Here is a 21,037-nt window from a genome sequence, read left to right as displayed (position 1 = left end):
GCTCGCAACACGCGCCACTCTTTCCAGGTTTCAACAATTACAGCCTTTTACAAGCGTATTCGCGTTAATTAACAGGAAATAAATAATTACAGATGTATCAGAGATAACGAAACTGAGTAATAAAAAAAGGAGAAGAAAAAAAAAAAAAGAAGATTCGCCGTTAATAAATATTCCTCTCTCTCGTATTGTTATTAAATACTAATGAGTCAGATTTTTTAACGAGTCGAAACACTTTCCGAAATTATATTCGAGCTTACCTCTTCGCGAAATTGAAATAAGTAATATTTCTTTTATAAATTTTACTTTACAACCAATTTCATTTTCTATCTTTAGACGCAATTTTACTTGTATTACAATTGAGGATTCAATTTCAATTCGACTAATTAAATTATTGCATTATTCTTTTTTTGAAATGTCGTTATCAGGAGGGAATAAAAGAAATTGTACAATTAACCCTCGTATTCTCTCTATCTCGACCTTGTTTGCGCAACCTTTCGTATATTTCGAAAAAAAAAAAAAAACGAGGAAATTAACTCGATTCCACGTTTTCCCTTTCTATTTTCGACAAATCGACGTAATGAACTTTAAAACGCGATCCAACTAAATTATTTCCATCGTCTTATCCACGATCCTTGCGAAATAATTTAGCAAAGAAAGAAAATGGAATATAATGGACCGGGTCTCGGTTCAACAAAATTCTAATTATACGCTAATTTCCATCCCGTTCTCCACAACCGTTCGAAACCTTGGCAGCGAATTGTAGCGTGGCGGCGGGGTGTAGCCCGCCCTCGGTTCGCAGCGTTAACAATTCATCGGCCCGTTCGAAATTTACGCGTGTCTAGACGAGAGAGATACACACAATGCTCGTCCACGTGGCAGAGACGATAATGTTTTCCCTCCCGTTCCTCCGCGATAACACACACGCACGCACACTACGCGCGCGCGCAGGTCGAGGGACTCGTTTTATTGGGAGACGAAGAGGAGCAAAAAATCCACCTCGTGCTATCCAACTTTTCGTCTTCTTCGAAAACGCGTAGAACTTCGAACGCAGGTAGAAACTTGCTCGTTCGAACGAATAGAATTTTTCGAGCCCGGGTCGATGGTCCGTCGACTCGTGTAATTTTTATCTTTTTTTAAAGACTCGTTTAAGAAGAATGAAGATGCATTCTGAATCTTTTAGGCAAAAATATCGTTATTAATCGCGTTAAGTTTTCATTTTTGTTTCATTATTTGATCGAAAGTTCGTGCAAATTTGAAGATATATATATATATATTATATATATATAAGAGTATATATTGCGATATTTTAAGAGGGAAACGGATTTTTATTTTTAGTTCGGTTATTATTGAAATAAAATTTTCACACGTGCGCGATATTTCCATTTTGGAACGAATTCGATTTCATGGTTTATATATATATATAAACGCTTAAGGGATTAATTAAGGATTCATCTTTTTTCTTTAGATTACTTTGAGAGTTGTGACTTTTTCTTCCTTTCTTTGCGTTATAAAATGAGAATTTATATTTAAACAACAAGACACGAGAAGTGATTTGAATCTTTTCTAATTTTTCAAATTTCTCAACGGCTAAGTTAAAAAAATCCTCTCTACTACAAATTCCAAATTCCCTCGATCACATTTAGAGTCCATCATTACCAAAATTCGTTCACGAATCGTGATCCTCGCGAAATTTCATTTTCGAATTCGACGATTAATTAAAACGAAACCGTGCAACAATGCCGATCTCATTTATTCACGAGATTGCGTACACGGCGACAAAATCGTAGGTAAAGTCGTAAATCGCGAATTAATAATCGTCGATCGATTTTGATTTTAAACAAACGATTAAGTCGCGATTAACGCTCGTTCCCTCCCACCCTTATTTTCATTAGCGGCGGTCGCCCCCACCCCCTCCCACTGTTCAGTTGTTGATTCTTCTTTGTCCGGGATCGAAGTTCTGGAAAACCTTTACCGGCGGCCCAATGTTTAATTGGACGGTAATTAAATGGAAAGTGGGCGCGATAACGTTTACGAATCGTACTATCTCTATTTCTATTTCGTCGAGGGGTAATTTCTGCCTTTGTTATTTTGTTACTCGCGTGTAATTGCGGCCGGAATTTTATATATATATATATTTCGGTTTTAGAGTTAATTGAATCGAACTGGGCGTGGTTTAATTGCTTTATTTTATTGTTCAACCCGGTTTTTGCGCAAGTGGCTCGATTATTTGTCGGGGAATAGGTTTTTAGTTAAATGGATTGGGGATCGAAAAGATGGAAATTTTATTGGAATGTAATATCTGTAATTTGTTGTTACAATTTCTCGCTTGGTGTCAATTCATAAGGGAAGAAAGGGGAAAGAATTAGATCCTGAAACGTGCAAATTATTTCTATCCAAAAACTTATCGAGTTAAATCAACAGAATTTGATCCCGTCTCGTCTATCATTAACATTTTTTCTAATCGTTCACGTGTCGTCTTTTCCTCCCTGATTAGGGAGCAGGGTCGTTATTGCTCGAGGCGATGCATCGAACGGTGAACTGCACTAAAGGGGGTTTTAATAACGTTCGTCGGCCAATACCCGGGCGCCGACTAACGTCGTAAGCGGGAAATCGTTTCATCCCTGTGTTTTGCGTTATCGCAGCGGATATCGCACGATCGATTTTCGTTTACAGAGTTTAGAGTCATTCTATCGCGGAATATATCTACTCGTAATTAATCCGTAATTAAATCGGACAAAGCCTTACCCCTCTCTCGGTTCACCTACCACCCTCGTTTCATCTCACTCACCTTCGTTCCTTTCCTCTTTTTTTTTTTTTTTTTTCTATTCTCGTTTCGAATTCATCGTGATTCTGACATCATCGTCATCGTCGTCGTCGTCGTCGTCGTGGCGTAACATTTAATTAAACGCTGATTAAACCGAACTGCCCTGCTAATGGAACCAACTCCCTCCCCTCTATTTTGTTATCGATTCTCCTCTCACTGTCCAATTAATACCATTGCTACTATTGTTTAACTAAATATCGGGTAAATCGAAACGAATAGCGATTATTACGAATCACGCTACTTTTCTCGCATCGATACTAATGTCGCGCGCTAATGCAATTTCTGATAATAACAAAATTGCGAGACTCGATGTGTCGAACTTTTAGTCGAAAATTAACCTTGTTAAGTATTTTCGATCGTTTTTTAACTATTATGGACTTTTTAGCGGGGGATTATTGAAAAAGTAATTTCTTTACTTTATTATCCGTTCGTGTTCAATTAATATTTCGATTTCTCGATAAAAAAGAAAAATGAAAAGAGTTAATAACGCGATAAACGTTGAAGAAGGAAATGATTATCCGAAAAACAATTCTTCTACGGAAACGTACGAAAAATCTCGCACGAAGGAGAAAGAAAAATATATCAAACTTTTGAAAATTTGAAAATCGTTAACGAAAGTTTAGAAAAAACAAAGCGTAACGAGCAAAAGCACGGCCGCGTTGAAACGTTATGCGAGCGAAGTTTCATCCATATTTTATCCGCGATACCGTCCTTTTTTGCAACGTTGAAAATAATACTAATTTTCATTTCACGGCGAAAACTCGTTTTCCAGCTTCTTTCATCGTCATCATCGTCGTTGTCGTCATCGTCGTCGTCGCGTTTTTTTTTTCTTCAGGTTGCGTTCGTTTCATTCCGGTTGTGTAGGTGAAAGGTGCCGAAAGGAGCGCGATTTTGCCGCGTCGAAAGTCTTGACGAGCTATTAAATAGTTCAGCGACCTGCTGTACCGACCGATCCGAAACACGAAATGGCGCCCGATAATTTTCTTCGAGGCTCAAATGATTTAGCCTTAAGCTGCTGAGTCGGACTCGTAAAAACGGAGAGCCGACGGATATCGCGGGTTTCTTGCCTTAAATATGGCGCTAAACAGTATTTCCGACACGTTTACGATTATTCTCGATCGTAATGTAGCAGATTTAATCTATTTTCTGAAGTTTAACGATCCCAAGTTTCATTTTGGTCTTCTATATCGGCCGAGGTGATAATTGAACATTGTGTATTAATAAACTTAGACGATCCTCGTACATATATCTTCTCTTGGAATTCGTAAGTTTCGAGATAAATATATCTTCGGCTCTCAGTTTCGACCATTGTTTCATCAGATATCAATTTATCGATAAAAAGATACGATGCGAAATATTTTTGAACCAACCACCAAGCAATAGAACCTTTCAAAAGAAAATTCCACCGATTAAATCTAAATCGAAGAAACAAATTCTTCTTCCTCCCCAACTTCGAAGGAATCAATACCCAACTGTGACTGTTTCCAAAAGATTTCCAAAAAAAGAACCCCTTTCTTTTCAACTTTCCACTCCAATTAAGACTAAAATAAATAACCCTCCCCCTTCTCTCTCCAACAACACCACCTCGTCGACCACCCCAACCGAACCGAATCAAAACTCCTCCCGGAATCCAAGACGAGAGGATTCTTCTTCGAGGATTCGAACGCGATTTAATTTCACATTTCGCAGCGCGAGGCTGGGGAATCGTTGCAACGGGACTCTCCCGATAGGATTCTACTTTGAATGGAGCGAGCGGTAAACAAGCGGCGCAAAAAGCGCGCGTTTGCGTCCGCCGCAGAAAATGGGCATTGTTCGCGGTTAAACGGCCGGCTAAACGATCCGCTATAAATAAACCGAGGGGGAGGAGGAGGAGGGCAGATTCAGTTTTCAAATTCGTATTTGTTACGTGTGGAGGGCTGTAAGCAGCTAGTTTGTTGGTCGATTCGGTCGGTTATTTTTAAAATGCTCCACTCGTTTTGAATTTATAAATAAGTGTACATTCGCGCGCGCCCGACGGGGATGAAAGGATCGGATTGTTGTTGGACGGAAATAGAATAGCGTTTTTTCGCTCGAAGGTCCTTTTCTCTATCGGAATTTCCAATGACGGGGGGAGGAGGGGCTTGTTCTATTCGGGGATCAATGACGTTCACTGTGTGTGAATGGACTCGCGCGGCAATCCGTGTGTTCACCGCCGAGGGATAATGGATGTCTCGAGTGTAATTGTTTGGGGGAATAATCGGGGGGAGGGGGATATTTCGAGATATTTCGTAAGGAGGCTTCGATCCAACGATTATTTTTAGTATTTTCTTGCTACGAAGCCTTTTCAAATTTGCTTTTTGCAAATTTTTACGTAATTCAATTAATCCCATTAATAGACCCCTTTATGCGTTTTTCCTATTACACAACGATGGATGTATCTCTCCAACTTTAGAAATTATTATTAATAGATCTCTATTTTTGCGAAGAGTGACATCCTTAATTGCGCGTCGATCCGTGATTCTTGATACTTGTCGTAAATAACGAGTTAATTACGATCATTAATGATCAACAATGCGTAATTTTGAGGGGGGAAGGAGAAAAGAAAATCGGAATGGATGGAAAATTTTGCGACGTCGAATTAGTCGAGGCGAGGGTCGTTCTACTCGAAATCAGTGGCCTCACTTCCGTTATGCTTGGCAGACAGACCGAGTGCGATGACCCTTTTCGAAGGTCATCGCACCTTTCCTCGTTCGTGACTCGCTTCTGTGAATCGAACTTAATCTCCTCCTCTCCTTCGACTCCTCTCCGATAAGATAATCAACGGCCCTCCCAAATTCGATCGAGAAGTTCGGCTGCCGGTTTCCGAATCCATCCTCTCCCCGTCACCTTCTTCCTCCTTCGATTCTAAAAAAAAAAAAAAAGAAAAGGAAAAGGAGAAGATTGGCAACAAACTTCGAAACTTTTCAATCCAAAAATTTAAAAATTAATCGAGCTTCGAAGAATCCTTGGATTAAACTTTCCACAATCACTAACCGCAAAAATCTAATCTTACTTTGATATCTTTCGTGTGAAAAACGTGTGTAATTATATTCAAATAATCATTTTTCTCGAGGAGTGTAAAGATAAGGAAAAGTCGAGGCTTCTCGAAGCAACAAGTAAAGACAACACCCTCCCCCTCCTATCTCCTCTTCCTCCTCCATCCTCCCTTTTCTTTCCATCCGGTTAATTCGATCGGACGGTAATTAGGATCGGGGCCGGCGGTAATTTAATCGAGGTGAATTCGCTTTGAATCAATGGTGTTGTCGGCCCGGTGCGTGTGAATCGCTCGAACAGGTTTCCTCTTCTCCTCGCATCCGGCCCACGAGGTGTACCCCCTCCGCAACGTGTAACCCCAACATTGTTATCAGGCAATGGTGGCGCGCGTAAATTCCAACATGCGACGAGAATAAAGAAAAAAAGAGAAGGAGGAGAGGAGGGGGAGGGAAATCAGACAAGGGAGGGAGGAAGGAGAGAGGAGGAAACGGTTCGGAGGAAATAAAGCGAATAAAGGACGCGCAATTTAACAGGGCAGTCGCAATTTTCTGCCAAAGTTACGACCTCTTCCACGTTTTTCCTCCTCTCGCTTCCGATAAACCTTTCTGTCGAGCCTTGCTCGCTCGCTCGCTCGCTTCAAGCCGAGAGGGAATCTCGAGTTTTCGGACCTCTGGTGGAAAATATGCTCCTCGAGGGCGCGTAATGTCCAGATAGGGTTGATAATTTACCGTTGCCACGTGTCTCCTCTGTATACGAAAATAAATATTCTCGTCGTTGTGGTTCAGCTTTGAAAAATCTCCAGTACCTACGAAAACTAAAACACACTTGGCGTCCACTCGAAGCCAATCTCTTCTTCAAAGGAAGAAAAGAAAAATATTTATTTCATTTATTCGTCAAATTCCATCATTTTCAAAGAAAATTCGTAACTTTCCTTGACCTCTCGCTCACAGAGAATTCGAAATTCTTCCGATTTCAACAGAGGGAGGAAGAATCAACCGTGGGAAAAAAAAAATCGGTTTATCGCGACGCGCAAGGGTTTTGGCTCGGACAGGGCGGACGAGATTGACCGTCGAATGAAAACGAGGGATTGGAATCGTCGGTTTGCGGTGGCCGGCCGGCTGACAATGAAATCGAGCCACCGTAAACGAACTAATTGCAGGCACAATAATTATTCCACGGTCCCGGGCCCCGCTGCGACCTCGTCGTCTGCTCGCGGATTACGAATCGATCGTGGCCTCTGTTATTAACCCTTCCCACCCCCTCCTGCATTCGTGTCCGCGGATCGACGGACAACGTCGAAATTTATCGTCGCGTGCACGCTCTCCTCTATCCTGGCACATCTGCGATTCTTTTGGGATTTCGCTTCCGCCGCTCGACGGATCGACGATTGTGACGGATTTTTTTTTCCAACCCGGCTCTCCTGCGTTTTTTTCTTTTTTTTTTGAGGTTTTAATGAGGTTAATGAGATTAATGGGAAGATTAGTATCGTAGTTTTCTTTATTATCACTCATTTTTCGTAATCGGAGTTTTGAATTTCCAATTTTGACGATACGAGTTTCTTAGGAATTGTTGGTTAAATTGGAAGAGTGGAAATATCGAAGATATGCAATTGTTTTATTTTAAGAGAATAATTTCTTGTTAACAGAGGTTGCGAGGACGAAGCTGAAAGTTTATTTCTTTCGGGTTTTTATTCGTTAAAGCGACGAATAGCGGAATGGAATATTTTTGGAAATATTTTATCGTGTCGTGACGTAAAATACGGAATTACGAGAAATTCGGTTTTGAATGCCATCGATAGTATATCACGAGTGATTATTTTTCGCCTCGATTTAATACGATTTAATCGATGTTTGATTTAGATTGACGGTGGCGCTCGACTATATTCCGCACATTAACCGTGTCTATTCAAAGCAAATAGAAGATAAAATTAAATACTGAATCGAGAACAGAGATTAGAATTTATCCTCGATAACGAACTTCTGTCTTCCATTCTGAACGATCGATTCTTTTTTCGATAGATCCCTTGGCAATGGATCCAAGTTCATTGGAGGAACGGTTTAAAGAGACTTTTTCGAAAGAGACTTAACGATTTAAATAGCGCTTGACTCCGCTCTCGAGGAAACATGTTTATGCGCGAAATCGCGTATACATATGCATCTATGTAAATCAAGCCCGAGATTTTCGAAAGCAAAGTTTTCGAACATCGAAAATCTTTTGAATCCGCTTCTAGCAACAAATTAAAATTGAAAGTATACGCACGTTGAACAAGGTAAACAGCTTACGTACGGGCGAAGGAAAAGTGTGTTATCTCAACGCACTTTCTTTAAAAACATCATAAATTTGAAATTTATAGTCGTTGAACTAGGAATTACGAAAGAAGAATCGGTGAATATAATTTTAACTCCCGATTATTTTTAACTTTCATAAATAAATTGAGTCAAGATTTCATTTCTTTCCTTTCTTTCTTTCTTTTTTTCTTTTTTGACGAATCTTTTCTGCGATTCATATTCAATGCGCGTTTTAATATCGATATCGAATTTCTCCGAAGCGAATTAAAAAAGAAAAGTAAAAGTATCGTCGAATCAGCGAACGATCTTATAAAGTAAAGACGCGCCAACACGTTTTTTTCAAAGCGCGTGGAAAGAAAAGTCGAAGGAATGTATTCGAAAAGGATCTCTCTCTTTCTCTCTCCTTGATCTTATTGATAACGCACTTTCCTTTGTAATTTACAGGGCCGTGACAGATCCGAGGGATGGTAGGAGGGTGGCCTTGAAAAAACTGCCGAATGTCTTTCAGAGCCTCGTGAGCAGCAAACGAGTCTTCAGGGAGTTGAAGATGCTCTGTTTCTTCAAACACGAAAACGTAAGTTTCACATCTGTCGGAAAATAACGACGCTCCGTTGTAATTGTGAACGTAATTTCTCACTTAATTCTCTCGCAAATTCTCGAGCACGATATATCGTGAATATTGACACCGTTGAAAAAGGCGCTTAATCGTATTAAATTATCTATTTCTTTATCTTTTTCTTCTTCGTATATTTTCTTCGACGTTTTTTATTCCCATTCCCTTCGAGAAAGAACGCGTAAAACTTTTTGTTCTACAAATTTTATGCATTGGACGTACGCATAGACTCAAACGCGTAAACTTGAACGGGTTACTTTTTTAAATTATATCTACGAGATACTTTTGTTATTCCTCCTTTCGAGGAAATTGGTGCTCGAAATTTTCTCCATGCAAATTTTATGCAAATATCGTTTCAACTTTAGAAATAAAGGAAAATTAAAATTCTTCTCTGCTCCCTTAACTCTTCTAATTATCCAACTTCTAATTATTACAATGATATATAATACTCTTCTTCTCTCGCGATGTATTAATAACGATCCACAACAGTACACAACTTTTAATCGACGTATGATATTTCACATTCCAATTGTGCTCGATTTCCAGACGTAACTTCTTGTTCAACTTCTTATTTATTAAAAAAATATTCGACGAATTCGAACTCGCCTAAAATCGATCTCGCTCCCTTTCCCCCTCTCTTTCTCTCTCTCTAAGTTTGCCGATTTTCCATAACTCACTTATCTACCTCGTGGTTATCTGCGGAAAATACGGCGGGCACTTTGTTTTACGAGCCAGATAAACGCATTATCGTGCGGCCACTGGAGGAACGTGCCGATGTCTCGTTCGTGTTTTCCAATTCCATTAATTTTAAGCGTTAAGAGAAAAATGTTGATACGAAATGTTGGAAAAAGAACCGGCGTTGTTTAAAATTCCATACTTTCGAGCTTTTGTTATTATACGGGAATTTTCAAGTAAGGAGATCCGTCCTCGTCGGTTATTAATTATTTTCTTTCGATTTTGTATCGATACGATTATTTATACTTGGATCAAATCTAATGATAAAAATGGATTCGTTATGGCGATGATACACGCGTGAGTGAATAAGACGCGTGACTTTTAAATTACACGTTCCATTATGATCAGAGTTTTTTGCAAATTCCTCTTTCGAATTCGCCCATAATTTCCATTTTTTCTTTTTCTTTTTCAGGTTCTTTCGGCCCTGGACATCCTTCAACCACCTCATCTGGACTTCTTCCAAGAAATGTATCCTTTTCTATATGTATATATATATATATACTTGACGAGAACACAAAGTTAAAAACAGGTTTGTCTTTTCGGAGAAGTCCGAAAACGCTGATTCTTTTACTCGTTGACTCGTGTTTCCGGGACTTTGTACTTGGCCTCCTCTATGGGAATAAATTCCAACCTCGCAAGACCCTCTTGCAAGAGGTATAAAGAATTTTACGCGGAAATATCGCGATTTTAACAGCGTTGTTCCAAGAAGATAAAAAAATCCACGTTTCCAACTCGCCACTTTTTATTCCCCCTTTTTCTCATCTCGAAACGTGTGTTTTCCCTTTGCTCGAAAACGTAAACATAAACGTTTGATCGCGACGATCATATATCAAATTTTAAATTTTCCTCTTTAAGAACAAATTTTTCTAAAACAATTCACAATTCTCGACAACGATATTTCGAATCCAAAATTGCAAAATTCTAAATCTTCGACGTCCAACCACTGAATATACACATATATATATATATATTTGACGTTTCTCTCGAACATCTGTTCTCTTCTCCATGCATCCTCTCTCCCTTTGTCCGCCATCGAGCACGAACGAACAGGAAAAAAGGAGGAAAAAATACGAGAGAAGGATACAAAGAATCGGTGGATGGCGATCACGCGAAGTCGACGATCCATCCGACTTGTCCACGAGGAGGATCTTCGACCACTTAACCCGTTCCTCGTCCATTTTTCAAGCATCGGCGGAAGCTGAGCGCACGCAACGCTCGTTCGAAGCGACGCGGAAACTTTTAATCGGGCCCGCACCACCACCGTGGCAGCCACCAATTAAAGCGTAGGAGGAGGAGGAGGAATGGGTATCGTGATCGAGAGATCCTCGATCGTTTTCAACCCGACGTTTTCCGCTTTCTTATACACACGTATATATTATTCAGACGGAAGTCTGTCTCTATTGTCCCAGTGGCGTATATTCCCGGGGGAAGAGAGAGGGAGAGGGCGACATTAATTGCGAGGAGAGAAAAGGAATTGGAATTGGAGGAGTATCGTGGGGACGATGGTGGAGATATAGAGATAGATTCGACGAGTAGTTTTAGATTGGATATTGATCAAGCCAGGATAATTAAGTGAGAAGTGGAGGATCAATTTGGAAGTTATCAGTATCCCCAGATTTTGATCAAACTTGGCGTTATTTTGTCAAACAATTATCGTCATTACCCCTCGAAATCTTGCCCTCGAAAGCAAGCAGAAATTATAATATCCAAACTAATGCGTAAGCAAACAGTAAGCGACAAGTGGCGAGCAAACAACCCTTACCTATATAAACCCACGGTGTTCACGGATTAGCCTCTAAATCTCGATGACAATTAGGCTTTGAAAAAACGCATCGAACAAGTTTTGAAGGGATCTATCACCGTTCGCTTACGTAAGATTAAAATTTACTGCGAAAAGGAATTGCTCTGATTCTCGAGCCGATGGCCGCCGCAGGACTCGCAGCAAGGTCTCGATTCCTTTCAGAAAACGAAATTAAGCCGAAACTTACGATGGGGGGGACACGTGTAGACCGCGTAGGTAAACCAATAAATCTCGAGGCTCCGGTTCTCTCGCGTTACGAACGGCGCAAGATCAATAACGTCGTGGCGGCGTGCTCCGTCACGTTTCCACGGCGAGCGGGAAGAAGAAGCTTAATTTCGAGGCGAAATCCTCGACTCCGCCCACCTTTCTTTTTTTGCAACCTCGAATGGAACGAAATATCGCCACTGTAAAAAGAAATAAAGGAATATTAGGTTTTAGAGAAATTTTTAATTCGCGAAGAATTCGAGGATTCGTTTCAGAATACTGGAAAGTTAGGAGGGTTGAAGGAAATATTCGCATTTTGGCATAAAGTTACACGTTGATCATTTAAAGAGAGAATGGATATCTTTATTATTCTCTCGAATCCTACTTCGCTCACGAATTCGTTCAAACGAATATTCGAAATATCAGAATTCCCTTAAATCCAACGATTCGGTTCCATCTTATCGGTTCAACTCGCACGATTCCTCCAGTTTTCCAATTATTATCCAATCGAATTCGCGACCTCGAAGAAATCTGGCTCTCGAACAAGGAGGAGATCGCTCGAAAATGGTTAGCAATAGTCCCCTTCGAATCTCCGTCACGTCCTCTTCGAAATCCCTTCCGGTGGAGGAGAGACTTCCTCCCGGCCACCAACCATCTTACGTAAGCGGCCGGTCGGTTACGTGCAGATTGCTCTCTCGCTGGTTACGTGGAGCACCGTTTTGTTCTCGGCTGTGCGCGCGTCACTTTTCGTTACGAGCGTGTTACGAAACCGCGGAGGTCACGAACGTGTCGCCTCGAACGTCTCCAAACGAGATGCTTCGAGAAATTCCGCCTGGGATCGATATAGAAACGGAATATCCTCCGAGAATATTTTCTTCCTTTCTTTCTCCAGAGAAATTGGCTCGAGCAAGATATTTGCTTCCCTCTCTTCTCGAATTTCGCCCCATTAAGGGCGAAGGAAAGGTCTTATTTTTTATATATATATATTTTGCAAAATGCAAATATAATTTGAGAGCGCTAGAGTCTTTCTGCGGAGGGGAGGAGTAACTTTCACTCTCAACTCGCAATATCCATTAACGAAAAATAATTCTCGAAAGCAACTTTCGATAGTTTTTACTTTCTTTCGCGCGTAAGAGGAATGTATTCTCGATATTTCGTTTTTCTCCACGAGAGAAAGAGACGACGATGAGTAAATAGAATCTCGTCTAATATAATCTAAAAAGAAAAGTTATTCGCTTCGCATCGATCACGTAACGGTGCAAACCGTATCGAGCCAATCCAAACGCAGATTCAACTTTTCAACAAAATTCGCCGATCGATCGGATGGAATAGGAGTCGATGGAGGAGGCGCCACCGAGAACGGCCGAATGATCGATCGATCGATCGATCAGTGGAGCAGCGATAATCGATGCCTCTTTAAGCGGACGAGAGATCGCTTAACGAACGAGTTACGAAAGTTAATCTGGACGAAGCCAGTCGCGATAAATCAGTTCTTTCTCTTCCTCTCCTTCTTCACACCACCCCTCTCTCTTTATTACTTTTTCTTTTTTCTTTTTCCTTTTTCCCCCCCTCTTTTTTACAAACACCGCTGCCTCTCGTTATTACCCATCCCAAAGGACGACTTCTTAATCTCCCCTCGTCAACTCGCTTCCTCCTCCTTCGGTTCATTCTCCCAAGTTTTAATCCAGAGAGACCTCACGTTGCAGAAAAATCATCGTCGCGACCCGATCGACGATTTCCTTTTCTCTCTTATTTCTCCCTTCTTCGATCTCCACTTTGAAAAAAATCGAAGCCAATCTCTCTCTCTCCCCCATATTCAACTATTTCTATTTAATTCCTCCCTCCAGAAATTGTTCTCGAGCCAATTACCTATAACCTCCTCCCTTCGTTCCTTTCGTTCCATCTCTGTTCCCCCACAAGGCACGCATTATCGAGAAGCTCATCGTCTTCTCGAGGATTATGCCGCTTACACGATCCAACGATGCATGCACGAGCCACGATTTACCAACAACTCGACGGATCCATCCAAATTCTGGGAGGGGGCACCCGTTTCACGCCCAACCCAAACCTGATCGATTCGCGCGCGGATCACGCTTTTTTCTCGCCGAGAATTCTTCCTTCCTCTATCTTTCTCTCGTGCACGCGTCCTCCCTTTGTTGTCGTTCCTTGCATAAGGCATACTTTTTTGCAAATTAAAAAATTTCGGATCGTTCGAATCCATATACTCGCAGATCTGATTAATTTAATTTAAAAGGAAGATTCGTCCGAGTTAAAATTCCTTTTTTTATTAATTCCATCGAAACGGCGTGGATCGATTCTAATTCCATCTGCATGGAAAATTCAGGGGGCGTGCTCCCTTCCCTCCGATCGGGGGAGGGCGAAGGAAACTTGGCGCAACGAGCCCAACTTCGGTGAAAGCGACTGTCTAATTTCTAATTAAAGAGCCCGACTAACCACACGTAGACGATACGGTAACGAGATTACCGGTTAATACAGTGGCTCCGTGCTATCGAATCCCTCGATCGAAACGGAGGGAGAAACGGCGTGAATTGACCGTGGTTAGAGTTTGCTTCGATAGTTGGAAAAGATCGTTCGAAGATGGAATTATTTATGCGCGACACGATTCGATTGGAAAAGAAAAGTTATTTTGGGGGCTTTGGAAAGATGAGAAAGAGAAGGAAAGGGATGAGATAATCGTAGATAATCGGTTCTCGAGTCGGGAATGATTCTTTAAGAGAAAAGCGGATTTGTTTCGCTTGAATTACTTCGATCATTGAACCGAGTCGATCGATAAATAGATGGATAAATATCGAGAAACGATTTGATGGGTGGATTAGCGTGGCTCTTATCGTCTAATCTGCATAAATGGAAAATTCGATGGCCTCCCGTCCCGCCAAGGGAGGCGACTCCTCCCCGCGAAGACGCTGCCTAATTTCTGATTAAGGGCAGGGCTTGATTGGATGAATACATATCGGGCAAGATGGCCGTTTGCGAAAGACAAATATGAATTAGTGATTTCACTGGTGAAACGGTCTGCAACCAATTTAACCCTGTTTATCGTGCTCTCGAGAGCACGATAAAATTTTCCAAACCTTCCTCATCCAATATTTCATTTCAATTTTCGACTCTCTCATCAATTACGCTCTCATCGAAGCGCGAATCGCTATTTCAACATTTCTCAAGGGAACGACTCTACTCTAACGTCTCTCCCTTTCTCCAGACTCTACTACGAATTTATAAAAAATTCCCTCAACTCTATCCCCCAAATCCAAATCATCACCAAACCTCCAATCCACTCCTTTCTCTCGAACTACCCCGACGTGATCGGTGACCGACGACAAGCAACCAACCCCCGTCAAAACCGACCTTGGCGGTCTCCAGCGAGGGGTGTCGCGATTCCAGTCGCAAACCGCCGTCTAATTCCTAATTAAGGAACCCGCTCGATTAGCTCGCTTTCACCCGCGGCTGTAACCACCCCCGTGGCGGCGGCGGCCAGACGCCCTGCGCGGACCCTTGCTCTCCCCATGAATACAGCATGGCTGCCGGTAACGCGGCCTCCAGTCGCTCGATGCCAATCATGGATTATTAATGCGCGCACCGCACAGCTATTGATAGCTCGATAGCGGTGCCATTACGATACCACCCCACCCATCGTCCTCTGCACGTTGTTCGATGGTCTCTCTGGTTTGCTCGAGTCCGTTTACACTGTTGCGCGATAATACAACTTCCTGTTCGAGCAACGATCGATGGATCGATTTTCGCTCGAAGGGGAGGGATGCTGGAGGCTCGTTAATGGAGGAGGGTGGATCATCCAGCTTTTTCCGTGTTTTTCCTCGGCTCGCGGTTTCGAGGATTAATTCTGACCGAAACTGGCTTTGGGATTTAATATGTCGAATAGTATATTCGAATTTTCGATGTCGAATGATTTAACCCTTGAGTTTTTAGGTCGAGCGAATTATAAAACTCGATTCTGTTTTAATAAGAATTCCGTTCACAGAAATCGATACGCGCTCTTCCGTCGATCGGAGATAATAACGAGATCACTTCTTTCTTCGCGAGTTTCTAAGGAACACTTACTTGCCCGCACAAGGTGTATCCTTGCGATACAATTGTTGGACAATAACTAGGAAACAAATACGGTACGAGTTTTTCGTTGATCGATGATAGGGGCGGACGCAATTAAACTCCCATATGCGGGTTCTTCGACAACCATTCTACATCCGTTATCAAAAAGATATCGTATATCATCAATATAATATATCCTCGTATGTTCCGGAAAAATCGATGTATTCCAATCGATGCTGCGATAGAGATTTTGACCATTTAATTTCTGTACCTTCGAATTAATCTTCCCTTAGTAATGATCTTTTCCAATTTACTCGTCGTATACTTAAAACAATTTTTGAACAATTTCTTTCTAACTCGTTGACGAATATCAATTCAGGAAAATGAGCAAGAAAACAATCTCCTCCTTCTTCTTCTCCATAAATAAATTTTTGCTCGATGAGTTTGGAAAAATTTTATTTTCCATCCTCTCCCAGGAGGAGAATCTTTCACGGCTCGGCAAGATATTATTGTAATTGGAACACGGAAATCCGCCCTGTGTATTAGGCTGTGTATTAGTCAAACACTCGGCAGAAGTTTGACTCTTTCACGCTTTCGAAGCGGCTTCGTTCACGGATCTCGATTCGATGGGAAAGAGAGGCAGACGTGTCTCGATCGTGTCTTCGATTAGTCACGAAGGATTTTCGTATTCGAGAGCGTCGTTTCTCGATTTTTCGCGTTTTCTAATCTCCCCGAGTCCAATTTCGGTTAATTTTGAAATTTCCCTCGAATATTTCTATACCACTTCCAATAAAAATTTTTCATAAACATCTACCAATCATTCCAATTCCCAGAAGACGAGTTATTAAAGGCAAACGTATCTTGGGATCAAGAAAAAATTAATTACAAAAACTAGGAACGTTCCTCACAAGCGCGAACCATATTTTCTACCCCCTCCACGATTCTCCAACATGTGTCCGGCATTGCGTCAAGTCTCCAAGTTGCATCACGTCGCGTCATCGATCGCCACCCACGCGCGAAGATCGAAGACACTCGCGAAAAATGGAAGGAGAGAAACGGGGAAAACGGCGATCGATCGGTGGGCAGACGCTCCTTCGTTTTCGATTCGAGAAAACCTTCTTTCGCGCGGAACAAAGATTTTCCCGCCCACTGCCATTATGTTTCCACATCTGTACGACCCTCGATCCATCAACCATTTGTCCCGATCTATCGAAAGTTCGAAAAAGACGAGATCGAACAGCAGCATTGTTGGATGTGATGCGATTATAATTGTTGGGGTACGCGAGTATGTCGTGTTTTCGCGTCCTTCGTCCGTTTCGCGGCAGATTTTATGATATAATGAAAGCGAATAGAGCGTTGGTCGATCGCGTTAATTAATATCGGTAATTAATACCCCTATTAATTACTAATATCGCGTCTGAGGTGTTGAATTAAACGCGGCCCCCGCGTTCAATTTTAATCGATACCGATTCCAATCCACGTTCTCCGCCCGATTTTCATTTCGATCTTCGTCGACGAACGTTCATCTCTTTCCAAAAATTCACAGAGAAGAGAACGATAAAGTTGATATCCTTTTCTCTCTCTTCCATCTCGAAGGAGATGGAAAAGAGGCGAGAAGAGAGGTCGTATTCGCGCGCGTGGGTGCGAGTGCGCGCGAGTTTCCCACGCGGCGAGGAGAGCGAACCGGTGCTTACGAAAGACGAGACGCCTTGTCGTATTCTCGGATTGCGGATTAGCGAGTTCCACGTAAGTAAGTAAGTAAGTAAGTAAGTAAGTGCATACGCAGGTGGCCACACTGTTTAAACGCAACGCCTGTTTCCGCTCTTCGATTTTGCGGCCAACCATCATCCTCGAGTGAAATTGCGAGAAAATTAACAAATTTTCTCGGGAAACTTCTCCATAGACTTGGTCTTTTTCCTTCCCTAGGAACTGTATTCCTATCTTTTCGACAATAAGAAAAAATTTCCTTTTGGTCACGCGGATTTTTGGGACGAGGCTGGATGGACATTCAACTAGCGACACTCGCGTGAAGAAACGAAATTACTTTGTCCATGTGTATTCTGTGTTATTAAACTTGGCTCGGTTATCGAAAAAACGATTCTTTCTGAACGGAGGAATCTATTATTCCGACTTGTTTGCTTTCTCTTATTTTTCGCCAACGATTATTTATATAATCGGTTGGATGGGATTGTCTAATTAATTTCTTGTAATCTCTGTTGAAACGTGATCTCCTCCATAGAGGAGATTATTCCCGGGCGTTTCTCTTCCTCGGCTCGAACCTTTCTCGTCTTGGTCTTGAATCTTGCAATTAAGTTTAAAACTATCGTTTACATAAGATTGTTCAAAGTGATAGTAGTAGTAGTAGTAGTAGTAGTAGTAGTAGTAATGATGGTAGTAGTAGTAGTTAAGTTCGTACTTTCGGTAGCTTTTACGACGCACTTTCCAAGTTTAAACTCGTAAAAAAAAAAAAAAAAAAAGAAGAAGAAAGAAAAAAGAAAAAAAAGAAAAGTTGGAGGGGAGACGATATTCGATGATTCACGACGTGGAATAACGAAGTTGTGGATTGTTAGTTGTCCAGGTTTTATTGCGGCGATTCTCAACGTTTCTCACGACTTTTACTGCGAATTTTCTTTTTTTTCTCTCTCTCTTTTCTTTTCTTTCTTTTCGAGATTTCAACATTACGATGCGAATACAAGGAAATAGAGCGAGACTGGCAAACTTGTTTCGCTTTATCTCGCTTCGATTTCATAGATAAAACATCTCTCTGCTATCTCTCTCTTCCTAAAATCCACCACCTTGTCGACAAATACACAAGAAAAAAATCCAAAATTTTAAGACACTTAGAAATCGGAGAATACAGATAATTTTAATTTCGATCTACTGTGACCGCACGTCCAACAAAATTCCAAAAGGAGAGAAAAGAAGAGAATCCAAATTAGGTGAAAATACGAATCGAATGGAATTCGAATCGACTTGCATTGTCCTCGAACGTTCCAGCAAAGATATCCCCGAAAAGAATCCAGAATCCGGGGATGGATGGACGGGATCACGATTGCACAAAGACGAATATCCGGATTTCGTGGGGTGAATTCGCGATAACCGTTAGTGGATCTATTAATTGATCGCCGACACAGGGCCATACGTAGCCGGTTGTTCATTAGAGCACTCATTAAGCGGCGAGCAGGCTCCCGGCTTATTATGCGATTATCGATAGGCGTGCACGCAGACCGATGCGCGTGCTTAGGCCTCGTAACGAGGGGGGAGGGCATCCACTTTCTCGTTCGTCGTTGCACTGTGACAGTTGTTCCTTCTTTCGATCGAATTCGTTTTCGATCCGGTGGTAATATGCGTGGTAAAAGACTATGGAGGAATGGATGAAACATTGCATCTCTGATTATCATTCTCCGTTTCCTGGTTGAGTTTACTGCTCTTAGGTTAGATCTGTAAAATTTAGCAACGATAAGATTAACGAGGGACGAAGATTTAAAAGAAACTCTCGAACACTCTCGGTCGTTAAATTTCGAATAATTTAAATTTAAAGCTCCAAACTATACCAATTTAAATTTCAGATTTAACGAGATAATTTCTCGCGCAATTACCGCCGTCTAGTTCGCAACATTATGTAACTCAAAATCCACCCTTCCCTCCCTCCAGAGAGCGATTCGAAAATCCCAATTTCCTTCTCGATAGAGCAGACAGGTGTATATATATATATATAGAGACAGGTGTGCGTCGATACCGCGTGGCAAATCGAATTTCTAGCATGAAATCAGGCCAGTAACGGCGTAATAGAAATTCATCAGCGACTATAAATTAATTTCCCGGGCGAAACTTGGGCTGTCATCGAGCCAACATCGATACAGAGTCACGCTTTCGTTCCGATCGTTTCGATCGTTTCTTCTTTTATCCGGGAGAAAGAGAGAGAAAAACGGGTGATTTCAATTCGAATTTCGTTTCGCGGGAAGGGAGCGTGATTTATCGAAGATCAGAGAGAGAATAATCAGAGGTATTTTTTGAAAAAGAAGAAGATTTTTGAGGGAATTCAATTAATTAAATTCTTTTTTATCAAAATATACTTGCTACACCCGTTATATTGATATACATTTTTGCGAAAACTCCAATTTTGTTTCAAATTTTGATAATGATAGGACGAATAAGGAAAACGATCATTTCGCTCTAGCAAGTCAAAAGAGGGAGGAAACGAAGTGATTCGATAGAGATTTATTATCGGTCATATGCGTGGCAACGAGCGAAGATTTAATCGCGGAACGAGGTGTTTCTGTCGCGTGATTCGTCGACGATCAACCGGAAACCGCCAACCTTTATTTGGCCAAATTTCAATTCACCCCGATGGAGGTCATTTTTCGCGGGACGTTGATTTTTCGCCGCTCGACGACACGTCCCATCAAATTGCTCTGACCTCAAAAACCTCTCTTTTTACCAGGGGAGGCTCCCCTCCCCGAAATAAAATAAAATCAAATGAAATAAAACGATAAAGCGGAGAAATGCGCGTGAATAAATGGGATCTCTCTTGCTCTTTTTTTTTTTTTTTTCAAAACTGCGGTCAACTGATAAACATTACTTTCATAATTTTTCTTTTACGTTATTTTATTCTTTTCACGCGAGAATTCCCGATATTTTCTAATAATTTTAAGGAAACGCGGAATTTATGTTTTCGTCGTTTTCCAACCGTGCCCGATTTGAGAAAATACGAAATTCGAAATGATTCCATTTTTCAACGATGAGAGGAAACGCGCCATTTGCATTCCGCCATTTTTCAACAACGTTCGATGAAGAAAATGGAGGGAATTTATTACGTTATTTGGCCATTTTTCGGCAACGAATTTTCGAACGAATAGCGAAAATAAATCTAAAGTATAAATCTATTTATTATTCTATCTGATCCGTGAAAATTCGAATTTGGTTATTTTTCAAACGTATTCGATTTGAAAAAAAGGAAAAAGAAAGAGGAATGAAATTTGAATTTTCTTTTTAAACGACGATAACAAAATAAGTCTCAAGCCAAAAGACCTAAAGAATCGTTTATTTATTTATTTTTTTTTCATCTCTAAAAATTTAAATTTAAATTTAAATTGGCATTTTTCAATAAATCCTCAGCCCAAAGGATCCACGAATATTTCCAAATTTTATTTTCTTTCGTCTGTGAAAAATTGGAAAATTTTGCCATTTTCCAATTTTCCTTTTTTTCTCGACAAAGAGAAAATACGAAATTTGAATTTTGCCACTTTCTTTTTCCGACAATGTTCGACGACGAATATAATAAATCTGGATCGATCGCCAAGCTAAAGCGTTAAAAGGGATTATTTATAGGCAATCAAAGACTCACGGATCACGTTTTAAGGGCAGCCAATATAGGGAGCGATCGAGTCCCGTGGGAGACAGTGTTTCTTAATAAAGCCTCGAATGACGTCACGCGACACTGTGGAAGAAAGTCGATTGGGAATTCTGGCTTAATAAGGTGCGCGTCGAACGTC

At 41.2% G+C, this 21,037-nt stretch overlaps 1 protein-coding gene across 1 annotated transcript in view; it reads left to right on the top strand.

Annotated features, from left to right (window-relative positions):
* Positions 1-21,037, top strand: part of LOC107997257 (serine/threonine-protein kinase NLK2) — a 180,519-nt gene that overhangs the window by 95,424 nt on the left and 64,058 nt on the right. Inside the window, 2 exon segments of the mRNA XM_062072421.1 lie at positions 8,569-8,698; positions 9,885-9,940. Of these exon segments, the coding sequence (XP_061928405.1) occupies positions 8,569-8,698; positions 9,885-9,940 (186 nt within the window).

The sequence above is a fragment of the Apis cerana genome, linkage group LG3 (assembly GCF_029169275.1).
Source record: "Apis cerana isolate GH-2021 linkage group LG3, AcerK_1.0, whole genome shotgun sequence".
NCBI lineage: Eukaryota > Metazoa > Arthropoda > Insecta > Hymenoptera > Apidae > Apis > Apis cerana.
The sequence above is the reverse complement of the archived record's forward strand: the minus strand, read 5'-3'. Positions and strand labels throughout refer to the sequence as shown.